The following is a 22153-nucleotide window of genomic DNA, read 5'->3' on the forward strand; positions in this document are numbered from 1 at the left end:
AATACGTGTAAAAATTCTCACAGTTTTTCTTTAATGGAGTGTAGTAGAGTAGGGATCGATTACTGTATTAAAATAATGAGTGAAGGAAAATCCAATCGTAAATAATCACAATAGTTTTTATTATTTTTTTATGTGAATTTTGACACATATTTTTGGGAGTGATGAGAAAATCTTATCTCTACCAAACTCAAATAATTATATTGACTATTGTCATTTTTTGGCTAAGTTCTTAATAAAACTACCCATAGATAACTTACTATTGTAGATGCTCGATAATAATCTTAAATTCTTGATGGTGAACTTGATGCTCTAGGCTTGGTTTTCTCTTTTATTTTTATTTTTATTTGTAAATAACTTATGAGCTTGCATATGTAGAGAGAGAAATCGCAAGTTCTTTCCAAAAAATCTCCAAATGACCACTTCGGACTTTTGCCGCCTCAAACTTCTCTTATCCCCAAATACCCTGCACCACCACCACCGGCAGAAGCAGCAGCGCCACTCCTCTTGTACCACTTCACTCTCTCTCTACCGAAACCATTTCCCAACCAATATACCTATTCCTTCTCACTCTACACACTATTATGTCAGCTCAAGGCATCGTCCGAGCTTCCGTGTCTTTTGCCAGACCACCGACATTCAACCCAAGGAACTCCAATCCGACATCGAATTCAATATCAGTGTTGGCCAAGATCGTCTTCTCAAGGTTCAATTTATTCGCTTTCATTGTTTTTGCATTTTGTTCTTCTTTTTGGTTGTATTTGATTTTGCTCTGGTATGTTTGAATGAGTGATGTTTTGTGATTGTTGGTGCGAGACTAGTGTGGAATTTCTGTTTACTCTGATTGTTTCCCTGGAAAGTAAGTAATTCCTTTTGCCTGGGGGAATATGAATTTGTTGGGAGCTGCCGTTTCCACACACAACCACTATCTCAGTTCACACATTTTTTTGGTTTGGAAGTTAATTTTCGTACCATTGACTTTTGTTCGGATTTCCAAATCATGTAATTTTGTTTCGAAATCGACTTCGTAATGAAAAATGGTCTGGGAACGGAAAGAAAGTTATGTGAGTAAATAGAAGCTCCTGGCTTTAGGGAAAAAGAGTCTTGGCACACCTGGCATTTAGTTCTTTGTGCTTTTGCTTGAGGCTGTGTTTGGTTGGAGGTTTTGACAAGAGAAGTGGAAAGGGAAAAGGAGAAATAATTGATAGGATTCGAATTTCAAGATATTTTTAGTTGAGTTGGGAAATACAGAAAGAAAAGAGCGTGAGTGAATCCAAAGACAAAAAGTGGTGTTGCATTTCCTTCTCACTTTCTTTTCCTCCGTGTTTTCCATTATAACCAAACAAAAAGTGGAATTGAATTTCCTTTTCCCTTTCCATTTCTCTCATCAAACATAGCTTGAGTGAAATGATTACTGGGGAAATGCATGATATGGTAAATTTTGGAGGCAAAATATATTGTCAACGAAAAGATGTGATAAAATTCTTCCCTCACATGTGGATCTTCATGTTGGAGAAGTAACACCATGAAATTTCTCTATCTCCCCTTCCTAATGGGTTCTTACAGTGGACTTTTTTTTTTCTTCCAAAAATAGAGATGATTGTAAGGATATCAAACCAATAATTACTCTAATTTGAGACTGTTTACTATGGAAAAAAACCCAATTAATGAGAATAAAAAGTTTTTCACGTTTAATGCAGAAGATGATCAAATTTATATGAACTTATGTATGTAAACTATATAGCTTCCTTCACTGTTGCTTGATGTCTGTAGGAGGAAGGTAACCTCTGTTTTTCGTATCAACATGATTTCTGTCAATAAATTGTTTTGCGTTGAATCATGAGGTATTGGTGTTCAGAAATCTTGCAAAACTGTTCTTTTTTGTTTTAAATATGCAGGTTCCTACGTCAAAAATTAGAAATTTCAGCATTATTGCGCATATTGATCATGGAAAATCAACATTGGCAGATAAGTTGCTTCAAATGACTGGTACAGTGCAGAAGCGAGAGATGAAGGAACAGTTTCTTGATAACATGGACCTAGAGAGAGAAAGGGGCATCACTATCAAGCTGCAGGTTTACATATAATATAATGATTCATGAAGAAAGCAAACACCCTTTTTAGGATATTACTTGGGATTTCCTGGTATCTCTTGACTGTAGGTTGGCAATTTATGATGGTAAAAGAGTAATAAAATGAGAAAATGGTTCTTTGAGATTGCCTTTAACATAATATATATTTGATAAATATAGTTGTATGGAATTTCTTGTAGTTCTCTCAGAATAATAATAATAAAATAAAAAGAAGATTTCTCTGTGTCAAGTGTGAAATCACAAATGTATTATTTTTTTTCCCTCTCTCGAGAAGTAAAGGTTCAATGAAGAAGAATCAATGGGGATGAACCTGTGTAGTGCAAAGTATACAAAAGCTTCAAACAGCTATGCCATGGCCCAAAAATAGATCACCTCTGAAATCTACTAAATAATATGTAGGATCTTCCTGACATGTAAAGTTGTAACATGATAAAAAAAATATGTATTTAAATTTAACCTTGTACAATCCTCTCAAAATTCTCAAAATTGTGCCTATTTTGCTCCTCCTTCCTATAAGAGTCACAAAGGAATAGCTTGCCAAGCTTCCTCACGCTTTTGCTTGTATATCCTCTGTTCCAACAGTTAGAATGTAAAATGAAGGAAATGGACAAGAGCAAACGACTCAGACACACGACTAACACTACGACTAGGAAAAGAACTATGGTGATGCTTCCCAAATTGACATGCTTCACACTCAATCTGAGAAACATGATTCAAGTCCGAAACAGCTAACTTGAGCTTGGCCAAGGAGGGATGACCCAAGCGAAAATATCACTGAAGAGGAGATATACTAGCACTCAACACAACAGATGGAGGATGAGGAGAGGTCTCAGTGTCCAAAAAGTATAAGCCATCCTTCTCATGCCTCGAACCAATCATCCTCTTGGTCTGGAGGTCCTGCAAAACACATGAAGTAGGAGAAAAGGTTATCGAACAATGGAGAGCTTGAGTTAATTGGCTAACAGAAAGCAAATTAAATGGAAATTTAGGAACATAAAGACCAGAAGGTAAAGAAAGAGATGGAGTGGGATGGAGTGGACCTTGACCACAGACAGGCCGAGAAGATCCATCAACCAGTATAATGGTATAATCAATAGGTCTAAGAGTGTCAAAAAGAGAGGAATTACCAAAGACATGGGAACTAACACTAGAGTCTAGGAGCCAAGGCTGAGGGGACTTAGCCACACATGCAATATTACCTGAACTAGCCATGGTAGCAGTAGAGGATGAAGGTAGACTAGGCCGAAGAGACTGGATAAGAGCAGTAAGCTCACTAATCTGAGTAGTGAGTGTCTCATGAGAATTAGCCGGAGAAGCATTCGAGCCAGTGGACAACAAGGAAGACTGTGAGGATGGGACATCCATAACATGATGGACATGATCAGGTTTGCCATATTTCTGCCAACACCAAGGTTCAGTATGACCTTGGAAACCACAATGAGTACACTGGCGATCACCACGTGTACGAAAACTAGGTCCACTACTACCGCCACCACGGAAACCACCATGTGAGCCACCACTACAAGGTCCACCTCCACGAGAGCCCCGTGAACCAGAATAAAAGCCCCAGGAACTAGATGAACCATGAAAACCCTCGCGAGTAGACCCATGATCACCACTACTAGAAACCAATGCAGAAGATGATAAATTAGAGGACCCAAAAGTGGATTGTGCTTGTCCTAATGAAGAGCGTAACAGCCTAGAATAAGCATTGGCAGCTGAAGGTAAAGTCTCATTAGCAAGAATCTGATTCTTGAACCCTCGCAACTCAGGATCTAAGCCAGAAAGTAAAGAAGCCATCATAAACTCCTCCCAATGTTGCTTCTGCTTGTTCACATCAGTAGTGAACGGTTGATGCTGCAGTAATTGATTCCACAAAGTCTTGAGACTACTATAATAATTAGGGAGAGGCCGACCAGATTGACGCATAGCAAAAATCTGTTCATATAACTTATAGACCTGAGAGACATTACTTTGATTTGAAAAAGACTCAGCAAGGGAGTCCCAAAAGTCCTTAGAGGTATCACAAAATTCCACGGTAGTCGCAACATGTGGTTCCAGACTATGCCAAATCCAACCCATAACACAGCAATCCTCACTACACCAATCAGCATAAGCTGGATCATCAGTAGGAGGGAGTTCGCTAATGAAGGGACTTCTTCTTACCACGTAGGAAAATCTTGACGGTGTGGGTCCAAGCCAAATAATTGGCACCATTCAAATTCTTGGTAGTGATAGATTTAGGCATGTCATCATCCTTGCCCATAGTTATAGCCTTAGCCTCAATCTCAACCATAATGATCAATTACCAATATAGACATAGAACTAGCTTAAAAAAACAAAAATCCACAGCAAAAATAGGCAAGAGTGAGGAGAGCACAGGTCTGCCACCAGATTTGGACCCAAATTAGACCAACACACCAACTCAACAGCAAAAATCAAGAAATGGAGGACAAATATCCCTTGCTAGAAGGATTTCAGCTCTTATATAGGAACTATGTTACACGAATTCTTTGAAATTTCGAACACGACACGGGTACGGATGCGGGATACGACTCCTTAGAAACGGATACGGCAGAAGAATCGAAAGAGGAGAGAGCATGGAGAGAACTTGGCCTTTGACTTCAATCTGACTTGGTTGGAGAGCATTGATCGATCTGTGAAGTTGATCGATCTGCGAAGCTTAATCTGCGAAGTTGATCGATTTGCGAAGTCGATCTATTGTGCTTCTTCGTCTTCCCCTTTGATCTCGATCTCTGTTCTTCTCGTCTCTTCGTCACTCTCGCTCTCCCTGTCTCTTTTTTCTTTTTTGATCAGTCTCTCTCTATCTCTTCTTTTTAATATAATTTGAATTATATAATATAAACTATATTAATATAATATTATTCATATTATATAATATTATTTATTCAAAAAAATATTATATAATATAACATATCATAAATAACATAACTTTTATGTCTAAAATTAAAATAATTTATTTTGTCATATATAATATAATTTATTTTATGTCTAAAATAATGTTTATAATTTTTATTTATTATTTATTTGTTTTTTTTTTAAAAATAAAATTTGTTATTCCTTAAATTTTTTAAATTCATCTTCATATAGTAAATATATTTAAAAATAACTATTTAACGTATCCCCGTACCCGTATCCTAATTTGGATCCATATCCACGTATCCTTAATTTTTAATTTTAAAGTGTCCGACCCTTAAATACACATCCGCACCCGAGTCCGTGTAACGTAGTATAGGAACCTTCAATAGGTAGAAGTGAAGAAACAATGCTGTTGAACCACAAAATAGCCAATAATCGAACAAAACATCAACCCAACAGTAGCAAAACCTCAAATTAAGATCAAGAAACCCTAGGGTGATGATTTTTGGCTCCTAAGGAAGAGGTTCCAGCAAGAAAAAACAAAAAAAAAAAATCTCAATAGCAGATTTGAAAAACAGTCCCAAAAACATGAAAATACTTTCAAAAATCGAAAACTCACATCAGAGATGATAAAAAAATTTCAAAAAAAATCACCATAAATATCAGGAGGCAATTTCGAGTATAGGGCTGAAGGATTCGTCCGTACAGTGCTTACATCATGCTAACGTCGTCGTACGGCTGATGCCATCGGCACGTTTCGGTCACTTCAGATCGATCTCCAGAGTCTGTAGAAACCTTTTTGATGAAGAATCAGTTCCTTTGATACTAAGTTAGAATGTAAAATGAAAGAATTTAGGATTGGGATTTAGGAGGAAGAAGAAGAAGAAGTTATATATATCTAAATAAGCATTAGCCTCAACTTTACATCAGTCAAATATATATACAAAACCCTAACATAGCAATATGACCATCGTACCCTCAACTTAAGTAAATATTAATAATAGAACAAAAGAACAAAATTCAGTATTCTAACACCTACAAGTCAGCATTTCTTCCACCTAAAATGGCATAATGTAGAGATTTCCAAATTGGTAGAAAAGCACACTAGAAGACTTCAGAAACATCACAATGCGAAAAAGATGATTTATCATCTCCTCTTTTCTTGATCGTACAATACCTATTTAGTAGCAACATCCTCCTTTCCCTCAAGTTATCAATGGTTGAAATAGATTCTAATGCCATGATTCAATAAAATGGAAAAAAAAAAAAATTTGTTGATAAATTCAATAAAATGGAAAAATGGAAACTTTTGAAGGCACTTTTACTTGCTAAATTATTTTCCACTTTAAAACAGGGTCACATCACCAGAGAACACTGTATGAAATGGTATCACAACAAACTCATCCCTTCTTACCTTCAACTTAATAGTGCCCCCTAGATTGAGTGCCATATAGCTCCTCAAAGAAATCATCAACTTCTCCCAATTCCCAAATTTGAATGTATTTTTTGTTCCAAACAAAATCTAAATTTGAATTTAATACTCTAGTGAGAAATCATTCATATAGTTCCACCCCCAATTACAACAAACTTTTTATATGTTTCAAAACCAATGAAGCATTAACACTTTAAAACAATTGTCGTAGTGGTGTCGGACATGGGGACATGTACGGGATACGCTACATGGTGTGTCCCTTTATTTAATTAATTTTTTTTTAGGTGACATGCCAGTGACACAATGGGGACACGGCAACTAGTTTAGTATTTTTTTTTTTTTTTCATTTTTTCTTTGTCTTCATTAGTGCTTTTGATGGAAGTTGGATATTGAATGTTTTTTTTACTTTTTGCTTAAATTTAAATAATCAATTAATCACCCATAAAATGACAAAAAGGTAAGAATTAACGGGGCGGGTTTGGGGCTGGGGCAATTAATTTTATAACTTAAAAAATAGAAATACTAATAAAAATTATAAATAATATAGTTTATTATAGATAATGATTTATAATTAATGAAAGTTAAAAGATGTAAGATGTGAAAGAAATGAGTGAAAATGAATACTAAAGTGTAATAATTTTGGTTTTATTTTTATCAAATTTTAAAAAAAAAAATTAAATGATATATATTTAGTAAATATAAATGAGGCAGGGGAAGCAAAATCCGTCCTCGCCCCACTTCCTCATTGGGGCGGGGAAAAATGGCCATCCCTAGTCATGAGTTTTTTTTCTTCTTCATCTTCATATTGAATTAGTGTTAGTTTTTGTTAATTTTTTTATTGTTTATGAATTAATTTACATAGAAAAAAAATTTAAAAAATATTTTTTTATTGCCGTGTCTTTGCCATGCCTGTGTCTTTATTTTTTTGAAATCACCGTGTTTGCGTCCGTGTCCGTGTCCGTGACCATGCTTCTTAGGTTTCAATATGATTAGGTTGTGTTTGGATCTAGGATTTGGGTAAGGATTTGTGGAGGGAAAGAAAGAAGTGAGGGAAATGTGAATGAAATATAAGTTTATTTTTTTACTCTAAATCCTACTCAAATCCATGATCTAAACACAACCTTAATGTCACATAAAGTACTTGTGTTTGGTTGGCACTTGGCATCCATTCAACAGTGTATGAAATATGACTTTATAGGTACTTAGAAAGAAAAAATTTCTGGCATTTTAGAAAGAACACAATTTTTATGGTAAAATGTAATATTAGGCTGTCATCCAGTTGACTCTAACAAATGCAAGGGCAAAAGTTCATTTGATTGTGATCACATTGCTAAAATTTTTCTATATGTTTCTGTTTTTTTCTTTGTTAAACTGTTCACTCCCATATTTATCCATATGAAACGTGAATTATATGCCATATCTTTTGCACATCCGCAACATGCTTTGCAATTAGAAACTCTTATTTGAGACCTATGCCTCACATTGATATTGATTAGTCATCCAAAGGAACTAACCTTGTAATTTTTTTTTCTCTTTATCTTTTGTGTTTTTTGCAGGCAGCTCGAATGCGCTTCATGTACGAAAAGGAACCCTATTGCCTAAATCTTATTGATACACCAGGGCATGTAGACTTCTCTTATGAGGTATGTGAATCTGGCTTGTAAGATGTGCAATAATTTGATATGGCAGTGGTGTAATTGGGAACATTTTTCTTTTTCTGGGAATTTGATTTTGTGAGTCATTTATCAAAAATATAAATAAATTTGTGAGTCATTATACATTAACAGTCATTACTGTCACTTTTAGTGAATAACGTTTCAATTGTCATGAGGAAAACATGAGGAAAACATTTTGCTTTGTAATGTGTTTATATTGTAGATTCAAGAAAGTTCTCATGGCATGTTGCAGTAACGACTAGTTGATGATTTACTGGCTTTCATTAGGATGTACATGTTTCAAGTGCTACAAAATGATTCACAAGAATATATATATATATATATATTGTAAAGTCTGCTACAATTTATAGAGAGTTTCTTATTTTAAAATTGGATCATGATTGCTTTAGTAGGAAAAAAAAAAAATTTTGTTATACCCTTATTTTACTTGAAATTGATTTTTTTTAATTGCAATGTAATAACATCATGCAAAGTTTATTTTGCTGGTAGTTGATTATCAAACGAAACATATTGAATCACAATGTCAATGGTTACATGCTCTACAAAAGATTTAACATGATCGGAAAAACACCATAGGCACAAGGTAATTGAAATGTAGTATTAATTCCAGATTCAATTGCTCTTTTTGTCTCTCTCATCATCTTTTCTTGCTTTTTCTCTTGTCTTGATTGTTCATTTTGATTCCTTTCATCATATTCATTTGGATATGTTCTTTTGCAAGTCTGTTTGTTTCTTCAAATATCACTTGCATTTCTTCCATTCTGTTTCTTATTGTCTGCATTGCATGTTCCTTATTCTGCGGTGTCTAAAGATGATGTTGTTTAAGGATAGTGTAAGAGAGTTGAAGATTTGGCATGAGGCTTCTAAAGGTGAGTTAAATAATATTACTGAATGGAATAAGACTCATAGATATGACTTCATTGTAGATTTGGGTTTGATTTGTTGGATGCCTCCAAATTTGAAGGAGGCTGTGAAACTTTTGAAGGATGGATATTTGTTCAAGAAGCATAAGGGTAGTAGTTTCATGTTATGGGCTGAGAAATTTTCAAATAAAAGGGATGTTTTTTGAGTTTTTGATGTGGGTAGGTGGTCAAAAGAAGGCTAATATCATCGCATTCCATTGAGATTTCACGCATAAGGATGGTTGGTTATGACGAACTTGATTCATTAGGTTTTGTTTGGGAATGGCCATTCCAAAAGAGCAAGTAAAAGGCAAGTAGGCCTCATAAAGTTTCTTGTGAACCATAGACCACACAAACTTTACTTAAAGTGGCACATTTGCACTCCATATTGCTTTATAAGGAACATTCAGATCATCAATATTGCATGGATTTTATGGGCTGTAACATCACTTATGTTCTGGCTTGTTACTAAAATGCAATTTTGTTCTGGAAGTAGACAAAAGGTGTTCTGCATTTCATTCTTCAGATTTATGGTTTGTGCCCCTTGGAATAGATGTTGTGACTTGATTTGTTAATGAGAATTTTCTGAATGCTTTATAACCATGGTTGAAAAGCTAAGGTATGTCAGTTATGCTGATATCCAACAATCACGTGGCAGCATGAGAGCACATGGTATTTAGACATGCTTCTATGGAATGTGGCAATGCTGTAATTCTGCTTTGTCTAGAATATTCAAAATTCAAAAAAAGTTGAAGCTCTGTGGTGTCATCTATTCATCACCTCCAAGATATTTGACAATCACTTTTAGAAATTTCTCATTTTAGGTAGTTCTTACTTTAGTTAGTCTGATATCTTGGCATGACTGGAGTTTATGGATTGCATTTTGCCTCTTGTAGATCTCTTGAACTGATTTTCTTTACCTTATCTTTTGCCAAATCCAAAATTGGTTAGGATTTACAATATAACTGCCATTTGATCACCCACTCTAGGTTGTCTGTAATTTGTTGTCAGTTTAACAAGTTTAAACAAAAAAGATTTCTGATTTGTAGAAGTCTCTGCTGCAATTTTTTTTATGCTACTTAGGCCTCGTTTGGCAAGAGGCTATTTTAGTCAATTAGTCAAAAAGTTACTAAATTAGCCAAAAAGCCAACAACTCATACCAAAAAGTCAAAGATTCTCTTTTCTCTCTACTTTTTGCACATCTTTTCGTAATTAGCCAAAAAGTCATCCCAAACATACAAGTTTTTTTTACTTACCTTTTTAGTCAAATAGCCAAAAAGTTACTAAATTAGCATGTTCCCAAATGAGGCCTTATTGTCATACTCTTCCATTTATGTCTAGGTTTCTCGTTCTCTTGCTGCGTGCGAGGGTGCTCTTCTTGTTGTAGATGCTTCTCAGGTAATTATTTTCAATCATCTATTTGGATTTTCCTGGTCATTGTTATTGTTTTCATTTTCTTCCAAGCATTTAGAATTAGATGAAAGTCTTACCATGCTATTGGCAATGTTGAACTTTGGTTTTGATGATTGCAGTTAGAAGCATCCTTCTTAGTGCCAAAAGTGCAATTAATATTGTATTGAAGTATTACTATTATTTTTTTGTTTTATGTCTTTCTTGGTGGCGGAAGAAGGATTCATGTAGCTGACTCCATTTGATGGGACTTAAGGCTTAGTTTGGATTGGTTTGGTTTGGTTTAGTTTGGGTTATGTCTTCTTGATGGCAGTTAATTTCTCATTGTGAACTAAACCTTGTCTTGTAGGGAGTGGAAGCTCAGACGCTGGCTAATGTTTATTTGGCCTTGGAAAACAACCTAGAAATAATCCCAGTAAGTGGGTATTGATGCTGTTTTTTTGTTTATTTAATTAGATTGTGCCTCTTTGGTGTTCATTATGCTCCTTTGAGACACACTTCATGATAGTGAATATCAATAGCTTTACTTGCTAGACTTGTTTAACTGTAGGATTTGGTTTTGATTCACTTGAATACAATAGATCTACACATATTATTTGAGTGAAATGCGTTATATGTTTCTTGTGAAGATGGGTTTTCTTCCATTCCAAACTTGCCAAAAAGTATCAGAGCCGATGGTGTTCAACAATTTAGCATGGTATAAGGGCTTTGGCTGTTATTCCCAAAAGTAGTATCAGAGTTAATGGTTGATGATCTGTGGGCAGACTATATAGTGGGCTTGCACAGATATTCTTAATGGAGCAAGTAAAATTAAAGTGCACCCAGCTGACAGAACTGTGGCATGGTAGCTCTTCATCAAGTATAGTGATATTTTGATGGAGTGTGTCTAGTGGCTCAGTATGGGCACGGTGTTGGAGAGCAATAGATCACAATTAAGGGGGCGTGTCTATGATCTTTGATGAACCATGAGTGAATGAGTGGAGTCCTAATGGGTCTTAAATAATATACATTGGTGTTGGATCCTAGTGTTGCGTACATGGACTCATTAGTTTCTCCACAACAAATTGGGCCATGTTGATGATGCGCTGTTTGTGGGCCCTGGATTCCTCAACGGTGGTATCAAAGCTTTGACTGCTATTACCAACAAGAACAAAATGAAGCACATAAAGTAAAGAGACGAACACAAGATTTTATAGTGGTTTGGCTACTTGACCACATCCACTCGTGGTTTCTCACTAGTTTAACGCCAATAACACAGACACGAGTTTTCATTAGGGTGACCCAAAACTTTTACAATCACACCTTCGAGGGTTTTCACTAGGTTCCACCCTTAACCTCTTCCATATACGATCAATAAAGTGGGTTTGGGCCCACCCAAAACCATAACCTCCAAACAACAAAACTAAACGCTTCGTTAGATATAAAGGTTAGAATATTTGCCTTTGAAAAGGGAGCAAAATTCATCAAGCCCAAGATGTCTCTATTATATGAGAAAGTGTGGTGTAATAGACAATTTTGTATATTCTACACTGCAGGGATGAGGTTTATACCTTCTACAAGCAAAAGAACTTCGAGACTCCATTGGAGCATGCTCTTGAACAAACTTATGTTGAAGGTTGAAGTGTACTCCCAATCTCCAAAGGTTGGAACAACATGCAAGAAGTGTTTGTGGGGTTACAAGAGAAATATAAACTCTCTAGGTATCTTCCTCTCGGCAAGAAACCCCAAATGGGGCTTGGAGTATATATAGACAAGGTTCCCAATGGCTATAAACACTAGTTTTTTCAAATTAAGCCGAGTTTGGCCAACCAAACTGCTTGTTTGGGTCGATCGATGCCTGAGGACTTGTTTCTAGATTTCTAATTTGATCAGCTCACAAGCATTATTTGGTCGGCCTAACCTACAACTGCATGAAATTCATTCTCTGGACTCAATGTTTGTCGGCCAACTTATACTTTCAATCCTGGATACAAACATGGAACACATTCTCAATTGATTTTTTTATAATTACGGGTATACGAAAAAGGACTTCTCAATATTTTTATATTGCCATCCATAAGATCCGTTGTTGCCATCTCGGTAAACTGCAACTACTGAATGGCTATTTAAGTTGGTGGGGTATGGCCTTATTTATCTTAGCCTTAAAAATGAACTGGGCTTTGGTTGAGGATGTACATATTTACACGGATACTGAAATTGACCCACATGGTATTGCCACTTTCGTGTAGCAAATAAAAACTGAAGCCTGTATAAAATATATCAAATTATAAGTGGCTCATTTCAAAACAAATTAAAGAGAAACATTTAAAAGCAAATGGTATAATGGATTTGTAGGTGGAATTGACAAATTTCAAAAAAAAAAATTAATATGCTGCCTGAATTTGTGATTGAGTTTGTGGGCAAAGATTTGTTGGGTAATTTTTGCTCTTGCATATTGCAATATATATGTTTGAATACATTCTGGCATTATCAAACTTGTGCATCATGCCATAAAAGCTTTGAACTCCATTTTTGTTCTTTAAATAAAAATGAATTTCCTATCAGTGTAGGGCTACACCAAGGATCTACCTTAAGTTCTTATCTTTTTGCTTTAGTTATGGATGAGTTGACGAGAAATATCCAGGATGACGTGCCATGGTGTATGCTTTTTGCAGACGATATAGTGCTAGTGGATGCGACTAGAGAAGGAATTAATACAAAGTTGGAGATTGGAGAAAAGCTTTTGAATTTAAAGGATTCCGGATAAGCAGAACTAAGACAGAGTACATGGAGTGTAAATTTAGTAACAGTAACAATAAAAGCAGAGGAGAAGTGAAGATTGAGAATCAAGAACTACCTAAGAGTGAACATTTTCGTTATTTAGGGTCGATTATCACAACAGCAGGGGAGATTGATGCGGATGTGGCCCATAGGATTAAGGCGGGATGGTGCAATTGGAGAAGTGCGTCTGGGATACTGTGCGATAGACGAATACCCACTAGACTTAAAGGTAAGTTCTATAGAACGGCTATTAGACTAGCGATATTGTATGGGACGAAGTGTTGGGCAACCAAGAAACAACATGTAGATAAGATGAGTGTGGCTGAGATGAGAATGCTAAGGTGGATGTGTGGCAAGACTAGACAAGACAGAATTAGGAATGAGTGTATTCGGGAATGGGTAAGAGTAGCACCGATAGAAGATAAGCTAAGAGATAATCGATTGAGATGGTTTGGTCATATTCAACGGAGACCAACAGAGGCAGTAGTGAAAAGATGCGATGCTGTAACGGTAGATAGAAGTGTTAGGGGACGGAGTAGGCCTAGATTAATGTTGATTAGCGTTGTAAATAGAGATATGGATTTACTTAATTTGACTAACGAAATGGTCTTTGATAGGGCCGCATGGAGAACAGGGATTCATGTAGCCGACCCCATTTGATGGGACTTAAGGCTTGGCTTGGTTTGGTTTGGTTTGGTTTGGTTTGGTAAATAATTTGTGTCGCCTGTTTTCTTGTTATGGTCAGCATTTCATACTTATCATGCTCCTAAATTCAAATGTTATTTTAATTTATCCTCCCGAATTAGAATATTATTAAACAGAACATTCATGACTGCTGCAGGTTTTGAACAAAATAGATTTGCCAGGTGCTGAACCAAGTCGTGTTTCCCAGGAGATTGAAGAGGTTGGTATACATCCCGTGAGAAAGACAAAAAATCAATTCTATTTGTTTGATGGGTGTGGTTGTAGATGAGGACTGGATTCAAGGAAATCCAATTAAAATTGTTAATTTGTATCATGTAAAGATAAGTAAGTATTCTAAACTTTAGTATTGCATTTCTTCAAAAGACCACCTGGAACTGGTATACTTGCATGTTTCCTCATTCTGAAGGAAAGTGCTGCTGTTGGGATATAAATAAAATAATGCAAGATGTCAATGTGGTTTATTTTTGAAACTTTGTTCTAAATTGAACCACTTTCTGTGCAGGTTGTAGGTTTGGATTGTAGCAATGCAATCTACTGCTCAGCAAAGGTTTGTTTTGATTAATTTGTATTTTAGGGAATGTGTTCCATGTTTGTACATGATAAGTAGTATAGGAAAATGGACTTATTCTACTTATGGTTCTATCGCGATAAAGTAGGGAATTTGATGTTTTAACTGGGCCTTGTCTTCTTTTGTAGGAGGGGATAGGTATAACTGAAATTTTGAATGCTATTGTTCAAAAGATTCCCCCACCTCGTGACAGTGCTGAAAAACCTTTGAGGGCTCTAATATTTGATAGGTACCTAACCTAATTGTCATGGTTGAACTTTGTCTGAATGGATTTCATATATTTAATAGCTTATTTGTATAATTTATTTTGAAATTTGATTTCCACTCGGAAAGATCTTGCTAATTTCTTGCGTAAGGGATTGTGATTGAGGCAAGCCTTCTATATGAAGATCTTTTTTATCATTACTTACTGAGAAGATAAATGTGATGGCAGTTGAGTTGATCCTTTAGCTGATAGAAAAGCTCTGTAATCCTAAAAATGGCAGTGTATGGGAGTGATAAATTCCATGGGAGAATGTTGGTAATACTAAGGACGTTGTTGGGAGTGGTTAGAGGCTCATATTAGTGATTAGCTTTGATTTTGTGTCTTTCCTAGATGTTGTCTGTTTATATTATTGATGAGACTAAAACACCAAGTTCAACATCAGATATTTATTTTAACCTTGATTATTGTGGATTTACTAAAAAAACACACGAAGAAATTTGCTTTAAAAAATTCCTTAGAATTAGAATGAAAATTAGTTGTCTGGGATAATTTCTTTTACTTGGCTGGATGACTGCTCTTACATTCTTAATGAATGGAAAACTGATGAAGGGCCATCTCCTCCTCTTCAGATGTATGTATGTCCTTGGTTACTGGAGTGAGAGCAAGAACACAAGAGGGGCGGGCCATTTTATTAAAACAATAAGCTTGAGCACATCTCAGAAGCATCTATCCATTTGTATCCATGTATTACCAAAATTCGATGCCTTTTGCATTGTTCATCTGCAGAACTGATTCTACTCGACCAATTAAATGCTGTTGTTCTCTCAATTTTTCTAGAAAATACTACCTACATGATTATATCTTCAATTTTATATAAAGAGTGTTTTATTTTTTTGCTTATGTTTGTCTTTAACTTTATTTAATACACAAGTTACCACTCATTGCCATTTATCTCTCTGTTTCCTCAAATTCTTTGTGCAGTTACTATGATGCATATAGGGGTGTTATTGTATATTTTCGAGTCATTGATGGGACTATAAAGAAAGGTGACAGAATCATTTTTATGGCCAGTAAGAAGGTGAACTACTTTCTGCAAGTCCCCTCTCTCTCTCTCTCTCTCTCAGCAGCCTGTGAACACACAACATTCTTCTGCTTACTTGGAAACAACGAATTTGGATAATGCAGGATTATTTTGCTGATGAAATTGGAGTTCTATCTCCCAATCAGTTGCAAGTTGATGAACTATATGCTGGTGAGGTAGATAATAGCATCCAATGATTTAGTTCTGAACAAAATTTCTTTTCTTGGTTTCTTATTAGTGTTGCTTCTTGCTCAGTGGTTTTCTTTGACTGGCGTTTGGATTTTTCCATGCCATCTTTATTCTTGTGAAACTTTTTGCAGCCAATTGGTGCTTATACTTTTAGAACCTCATGTCCTTCACCTCCTAAAATTTTTAATTGAAGCCTAAAATTCCTATTGATTGTTTATGACACATGTATTTCACTGTTTGGATGAAGAAGGTATGGTCTCAAAATACATGTTACTGATAGAACCTTTTGTTTTATACAACCATGTACAGAGCATATAATGAATATGTTTCAGCACTTTAAGGTAATAACCATATTGGAATCCATGATATGGTCTTAAGATAAGGATTTGGCTCATCTTAGTTATGATGTACTACAGCTTGCAGTACCAATTCAAGTTTCATAAGTCAGACAAAGACCAACAATATCCTGTCTGGTTGGCCGTGCATGGATGGATCAACAATTGATGAGTTCCACCCTTGCTTTTCTTCTCGACCTACTGCATTCTTCAAATGGTTTGAAATCAACATATATCATTGCTTATAAAAGAAAATTTTGTGCTTTACTTTGGGTGATTGGAGAGGCCACACAATCATAAACCAAAAGAATTACTAATAGCAAACAAGTAATGGAATAATAAACCAAAAGGCAAATGGCCACTAAACTGGGATTCCAAGCAAAAAATTAAACTACTAAAATATTCCTAATATGTGGAATTTCTAAGATGGCCTTGATTGTTGCAATGCTCCATCAATTGTGATCGTAGATTAGAGAGTGATTATTTAGCAGGAAGTGGAGGTTGTGGTAAGGGTAAGGGTTTGGTGGTTGAGTAGTTAAGTAGTGTTGGCAGTGGTGGCTTGCTGTGTGTGAGAATGTTTTTTCTTGTTTGTTCTCCTCTCTCTCTCTCTCTCATAAGGTGGTGCCCCCTTTCCACTTTCTTAATTCAATTTCTTAATTCATTAAGGGAATGCCACCCTGTATACAAAGAGGAAGCAACAATCAATACAAAACCCAATACACCTACATATTTATCAAAAACCCTTACAAAATGAATGAACTAATCGAGAGAGGGGTTCACAACCCCTGATTCTCAACCATACAAATTATTGAAGAACTCTTCAGCTTATACAATGGAACTGGAGTCTCTATACAATCAAAAGGCCTTTGATTCCTAGCTCCCCACATTATCCACATAAGGCATCATGGAATCCATAATCACTTCTCCTCTTTCCCTCTCTTGGTGGGTAACATTTTGAAAATTTGCCTAAACCCGAGGTTGTGATAAGAAAAGGCTTAAACTTGTTGAAATCTTATAATATTCTAAATATGAATGTGTATGTTAGAATGTAGCATCAGATATGCAAATTTTACTTTATTCCACTATTTTTATTGTTGTTTGTATCTAAACCATTTATTAGTGCCTCATTTATTACCATGTAGAAAGTACAGAAGGTTAGTCAGATGGATATTATAAAGGAAAAAAAACACTCTGGGTGTATGGTACTTCTTGTCACCAAAACATATAGAAAAAGAAAAAGAAAAAGCAATGTTGATAGAAGAGAGATTTGTCAATCCAACTTGTGGCAAGAATTTATTCGCCATTCCTTTTGCAGTTGCTAATGCTAACATATGTCTTGTTGGTCTATATTATCTTCTACCGATACAGGTGGGTTACCTTTCAGCTTCCATAAGATCTGTAGCAGATGCTAGGGTGGGTGACACTATAACACACTACAGTAGAAGGGCAGACCAATCATTGCCTGGATATAAAGAAGCCACTCCAATGGTGTTCTGTGGCCTGTTTCCTGTTGATGCGGACCAGTACTGATCTTTTCCTTAATCATTCTTATTTTTTTTTTTATTTTATCAAATTCTATATTGAAATCTTGTGCACTCCTATGTTGCTGGCATGTAATCTATGACTATTGTAGGTTTCCCGAGTTACGTGATGCATTGGAGAAGCTGCAACTCAACGATGCTGCATTAAAGGTAATTGTATTTCTATTAAGTTGGGAAATAACATTAGTCAGGAGGGTAAAATTGTAGTCTTGCTTTTGCAATTAATAGTTTATAGGGAAATTCTATTCGTACACCAAATAAAATCTTAGCACACCATTTGTCGTTCGGATATAAATTTCTGAACAATAGTCAAATGTTCGGACATAAACTTTTGAACAAAAATGAATTGTTTAGATATACATTCCATTCCAATGTTAATATCCGAACAACTGATTTTTTGTTCAGATGTTTATGTCCGAATATTTGACTTTTGTTTGGAAATTTATATCCAAACAACATAAATGGTGTACCATCGAGATTTTCTATGGTGAGCAATTTGAATTGCCCTAGTTTATATGGGAGCTTCAATTTACAACATTAAATCATCTCAATACACCCTCATTTTTCATTATAATTTTATCCCCATCTAAAATTACCAAGAAGCACTCAAATCCTAGACATTCAACAACCTAATTTCTCATTCCACCCATCCCTTCCTCTACCATCTTCACCGGCCCACCACCACTGCTGCTCATGGGCACCACCCCTCCATTCCCTTCACCGCTTGCCGCCTCCCCTCCTCCACCTTGTCAGTCGCTGTCGCCATCACCCCAGCCCCTCTCCTGCCCACCCCAGCCACCCCCTACCTCAGATTTCCCCTCCCCTAGCCCCTTTACCCCTTTCGCCACCCCTCCCCCACTACCCCCTCTCCCCTTTCTGCCACCCCTAGCCCCCCTCACCATACCTCCCCTTCCTGACATTCCCAGTTCCTCCCCGCCACCCCCTCCCCTTTTTAAATTAAAGACATGGTCTAATGTCTTTCGTTTAGATTTCAGCATTTTACTATTTGGTTTGGCATAAAGTTTTCTTCAATCATTTTAAAAAAAAAAATTTACAGTTCAAAATTTTATACTAGAAAAATTTGAAAATGCAAAAGCTTTGTTTTCTACGGAAACAACTTGAGAACATTTGGCAGCTACATTTTTGGTTTCTGTATTTGAGCCCGAACTTTAATTCTGAGAGATGAAATTTGGAAATTTTCTTGGCTTTACTTTTCTCTGAAACCAGTATTTTTTCTTTGCATATTTACTTAGTTTCAACCATGCTTCACACTGGTCACGGAGAGATCATCCTGGTTCTTGTCCTGAAAATCAGCCTATGAACTGGCCTTTAATACAGCTCCGGTGGGTTCCCTCAAGGAAGCCCCTATCAGCTGCCAGCTCATTCAGAGCCTTGGGCTCTTCCCACTGCTTTCTGTTTCACTCCCATGACCCAGAATTGTGTGCCTGAAATTATTTATCCTGATGCTTTGTTGATGTCTTCTAGTTTAAGATTGCCTCTCATAAGATTTCTCTATTTGAGAGGCAATTGTCAAGGAACTAGCCTTATATGCCTATGAATACAATATCCATTTCCCACACTAGAACGGACTTGCTTCTAAATCCCTGAAATTGGTCTTATTGGTTTCCATTGTATAACTTGTAACTTCAGTGCGGTATATGATGAGTTTATAAGTTACTCACTGGTGAGATTTCTTATCCCCATTTTTAATGTTAATGCAGTTTGAACCTGAAACCTCAAGTGCCATGGGTTTTGGTTTTAGATGTGGCTTTTTGGGGCTTCTACATATGGAAATTGTTCAGGTTGGCATTTAACCGTGTCCTTCTCGCTCTCTTGGTGATATCGATTTGTGTTACTATTAATTGTAATATCTTGAGATATTTGCTCTGATAAAGTTTTGGTCCCACAGGAAAGGCTTGAGAGGGAATACAATTTGACGCTAATAACTACTGCTCCAAGTGTTGTATACCGAGTGATCTGTGTAAATGGTGATACTGTAATTTCTGCTTGATCCCAAACTCCATGCACATTCTTATAACTAATATTCTTCTCTCTCTCTCTCTCTTTTTTTTTTTTTTTCTTGGTTTTCTAAGAATGTTGAACTGATAAAATATTTCATATTTGACAATAAATACCTACTAGAGGCCTAAGGATTCAAGGTTCAAAAGAAATCCATGCTATGCTGTTGTTTTATTCTTATTATTTTACCAGGCTCATAGCATGACTCTAGTCATAGCTTAATGTATATAGGCTAATGCATATATGTTAAAATCCACCTACTCTCCACCTACTTCACCCACTTAAACCTCCTCCACTAAACCTAACCCACTACACCACTACCACCTCACCTACTCCACTAAACCTAACCCACTACACCACTACCACCTCCACTTCACCTACTCCTTACCTACTACACACTCACCCTCTTCTATATATAGGAATCATGAATCATTATAATAGATATAACATTAGATCAATCAATAATACAATTCTCTATTTCTCTTTATACATTCAATTTCAACATGGTATCAGAGCAGGTTTAGAACCTAATATTTTCGCTTCACCGGCGGGCGGCAACCTCACCTTAGCCGTCCGCCGGACCTCAACCAAATTCCGCTAAAGTTTTCTACACGCCCTCACTCCGCCGCCGTATTTCACCGCCGCTCATCTTCCTCCGGCCAAATTCCTCTCAAACTCCATGTCTTTGCCACTGCTAGGCAGTCGGTCTATGCTTACAGGAGTAAATGATGTCAACACCTCTGTATCAGAAGGAACTTGTGATACTGTCCATACACAAGTAGATTATGACACCACTCTGGAAGACTTAGTTGCTCAGGTGATGGTTCCTGTAAGATCCCCAGCCGTGGCACTTATTGTCACTAATGCCTTGATGTTGCGTATGCCTTTTGAAGCTCTGGCAGAAACATGTGAGGCATCATCTGCTTTCGACATGCCCTTACTGCTATTTGTAGCCCTTGTAGGGGCCACAGTTGGAGGACTGCTTGCAAGACACAGGAGAGGAGAATTGGAACGGCTGAATGAGCAGTTGCGCCAGATCAATGCAGCACTAAGAAGGCAAGCAAAGATCGAGTCTTATGCCCCCACTCTGAGTTATGCTTCTGTTAGTGGTAGAATACAAGAAAATGAAGTAATTGTTGATCCAAGGAAGCATGAATTGATTTCCCATTTGAAATCTGGAAAGAATTTTCTGAGGATTCAAGATCCAGAGAAGGCATTTGTGGAGTTTAACACTGCTGTGTTGTTTTTGAGAAGAGTCAGAAAACTTGCAACGAAATTCCTCTCTCTCACTTTACTTTTTCAAACCCACAGCTCCTTTTTCTTTCACCACATGCCTTTCTTTTCTTTTCTTTATTTTCCACTTTCAAACCCACAATCCTTTTTTTAATCAACCCACTCAACTTTCTTTTATTTTAATATATATCTATATATATATATGTTTATTATAACATATTGCACAGATTCACAAACCCATTTTCTTTTCTTCTTTTCTTTCTTTATTTATTTCTTTCTTTTCATTCCTTTATTACATCTATACCCATATCCATCATCACACTCTTTCTTTATTTATTTCTTTTAATCACCTTTTGCACCTCCCTCACCGACTCCCTCACCACAAAATAGAATTTTTATTTATTTATCTTATCTTTTTTTTTTTGTGTTCCATTTTTCACAATAAAAAAAAAAAACAAAAAAAAACACAAATATAGCTTTGCACACCAAACCATATTTTATTCATCTCAGGGATCAACCCCGATCACAATTTTACACCAAAAAAAAAAAGAAAAAAAAAAAAAAAAACCAAAACACAAACACCCAAAGATTTGTTTTCTTTTCTGCCAACGGCCACCCACCGACCTCAATTCTTCGCCTATTCCGCCGGTCTTTTCTTCTTGCCTCCGTCCTGGGCGGTCCTTGACGGTGTTGCCTCCGTGTTTCCCACTCCACTGGGCACGATCACTCCTCCCTGCTCCTCCACTACAGCATATGGTGGCCCTCCAAATCGGAACATCACGGTGGCCTTCCGCTTCAGCTCCTTGTTTTCTGTCTTTAGCACACTTATCTCTGCTCGCGCATCCTTATACATGCGTTGGAGCAGAGCCAGCTGGGAGTTTAACTGTTGCACTTCATTTGTCCTGCTCTGCAGCCGGTGCGACAAGTTTGTGACCGCCGTCATGGTTTCCACACATGACTTCAGAGTATACTGATTGGCCTCAATATCAGTTTGCACCGCCATTTTTTGCTCCACCGACCGCATCGGAAAGTTCAAAGGAGCAAACCCAGAAGTGTTTGGTTGGGGTTCACTGGCCACCGCACCAGTTATTTCTCTTGTGCACTCGTTCAGTTCTGGAAAGAGTGTA

At 36.6% G+C, this 22153-nt stretch overlaps 1 protein-coding gene across 13 annotated transcripts in view; it reads left to right on the forward strand.

The window, feature by feature from the left end:
• Positions 1-228: 228 nt before the first annotated feature.
• LOC114265197 (Small GTP-binding protein) overlaps positions 229-22153 on the forward strand; it is a 47001-nt gene continuing 25076 nt past the window's right edge. For 9 of the 13 annotated variants that reach the window (XR_014365917.1, XR_014365916.1, XR_014365921.1 and 6 more), the window contains exons 1-14: positions 229-703; positions 1896-2072; positions 7959-8045; positions 10322-10378; positions 10740-10805; positions 13992-14054; positions 14358-14402; positions 14552-14652; positions 15610-15706; positions 15814-15885; positions 17602-17756; positions 17867-17924; positions 19496-19576; positions 19684-19770. Coding sequence is in view for 7 of the 13 variants with exons in the window: in XM_082923543.1 (XP_082779669.1) it covers positions 413-703; positions 1896-2072; positions 7959-8045; positions 10322-10378; positions 10740-10805; positions 13992-14054; positions 14358-14402; positions 14552-14652; positions 15610-15706; positions 15814-15885; positions 17602-17756; positions 17867-17924; positions 19496-19576; positions 19684-19770 (1437 nt within the window). In the remaining 6 variants the exon portion in view is untranslated. The remainder of the gene's footprint in view (positions 704-1895; positions 2073-7958; positions 8046-10321; positions 10379-10739; positions 10806-13991; positions 14055-14357; positions 14403-14551; positions 14653-15609; positions 15707-15813; positions 15886-17601; positions 17757-17866; positions 17925-19495; positions 19577-19683; positions 19771-22153) is intronic. The other 4 variants (XR_014365919.1, XM_082923553.1, XM_082923563.1 and 1 more) reach the window with 3 other exon arrangements.

Source organism: Camellia sinensis, chromosome 1 (assembly GCF_055761805.1).
Source record: "Camellia sinensis isolate YWXY chromosome 1, ASM5576180v1, whole genome shotgun sequence".
NCBI classification, from domain to species: domain Eukaryota; kingdom Viridiplantae; phylum Streptophyta; class Magnoliopsida; order Ericales; family Theaceae; genus Camellia; species Camellia sinensis.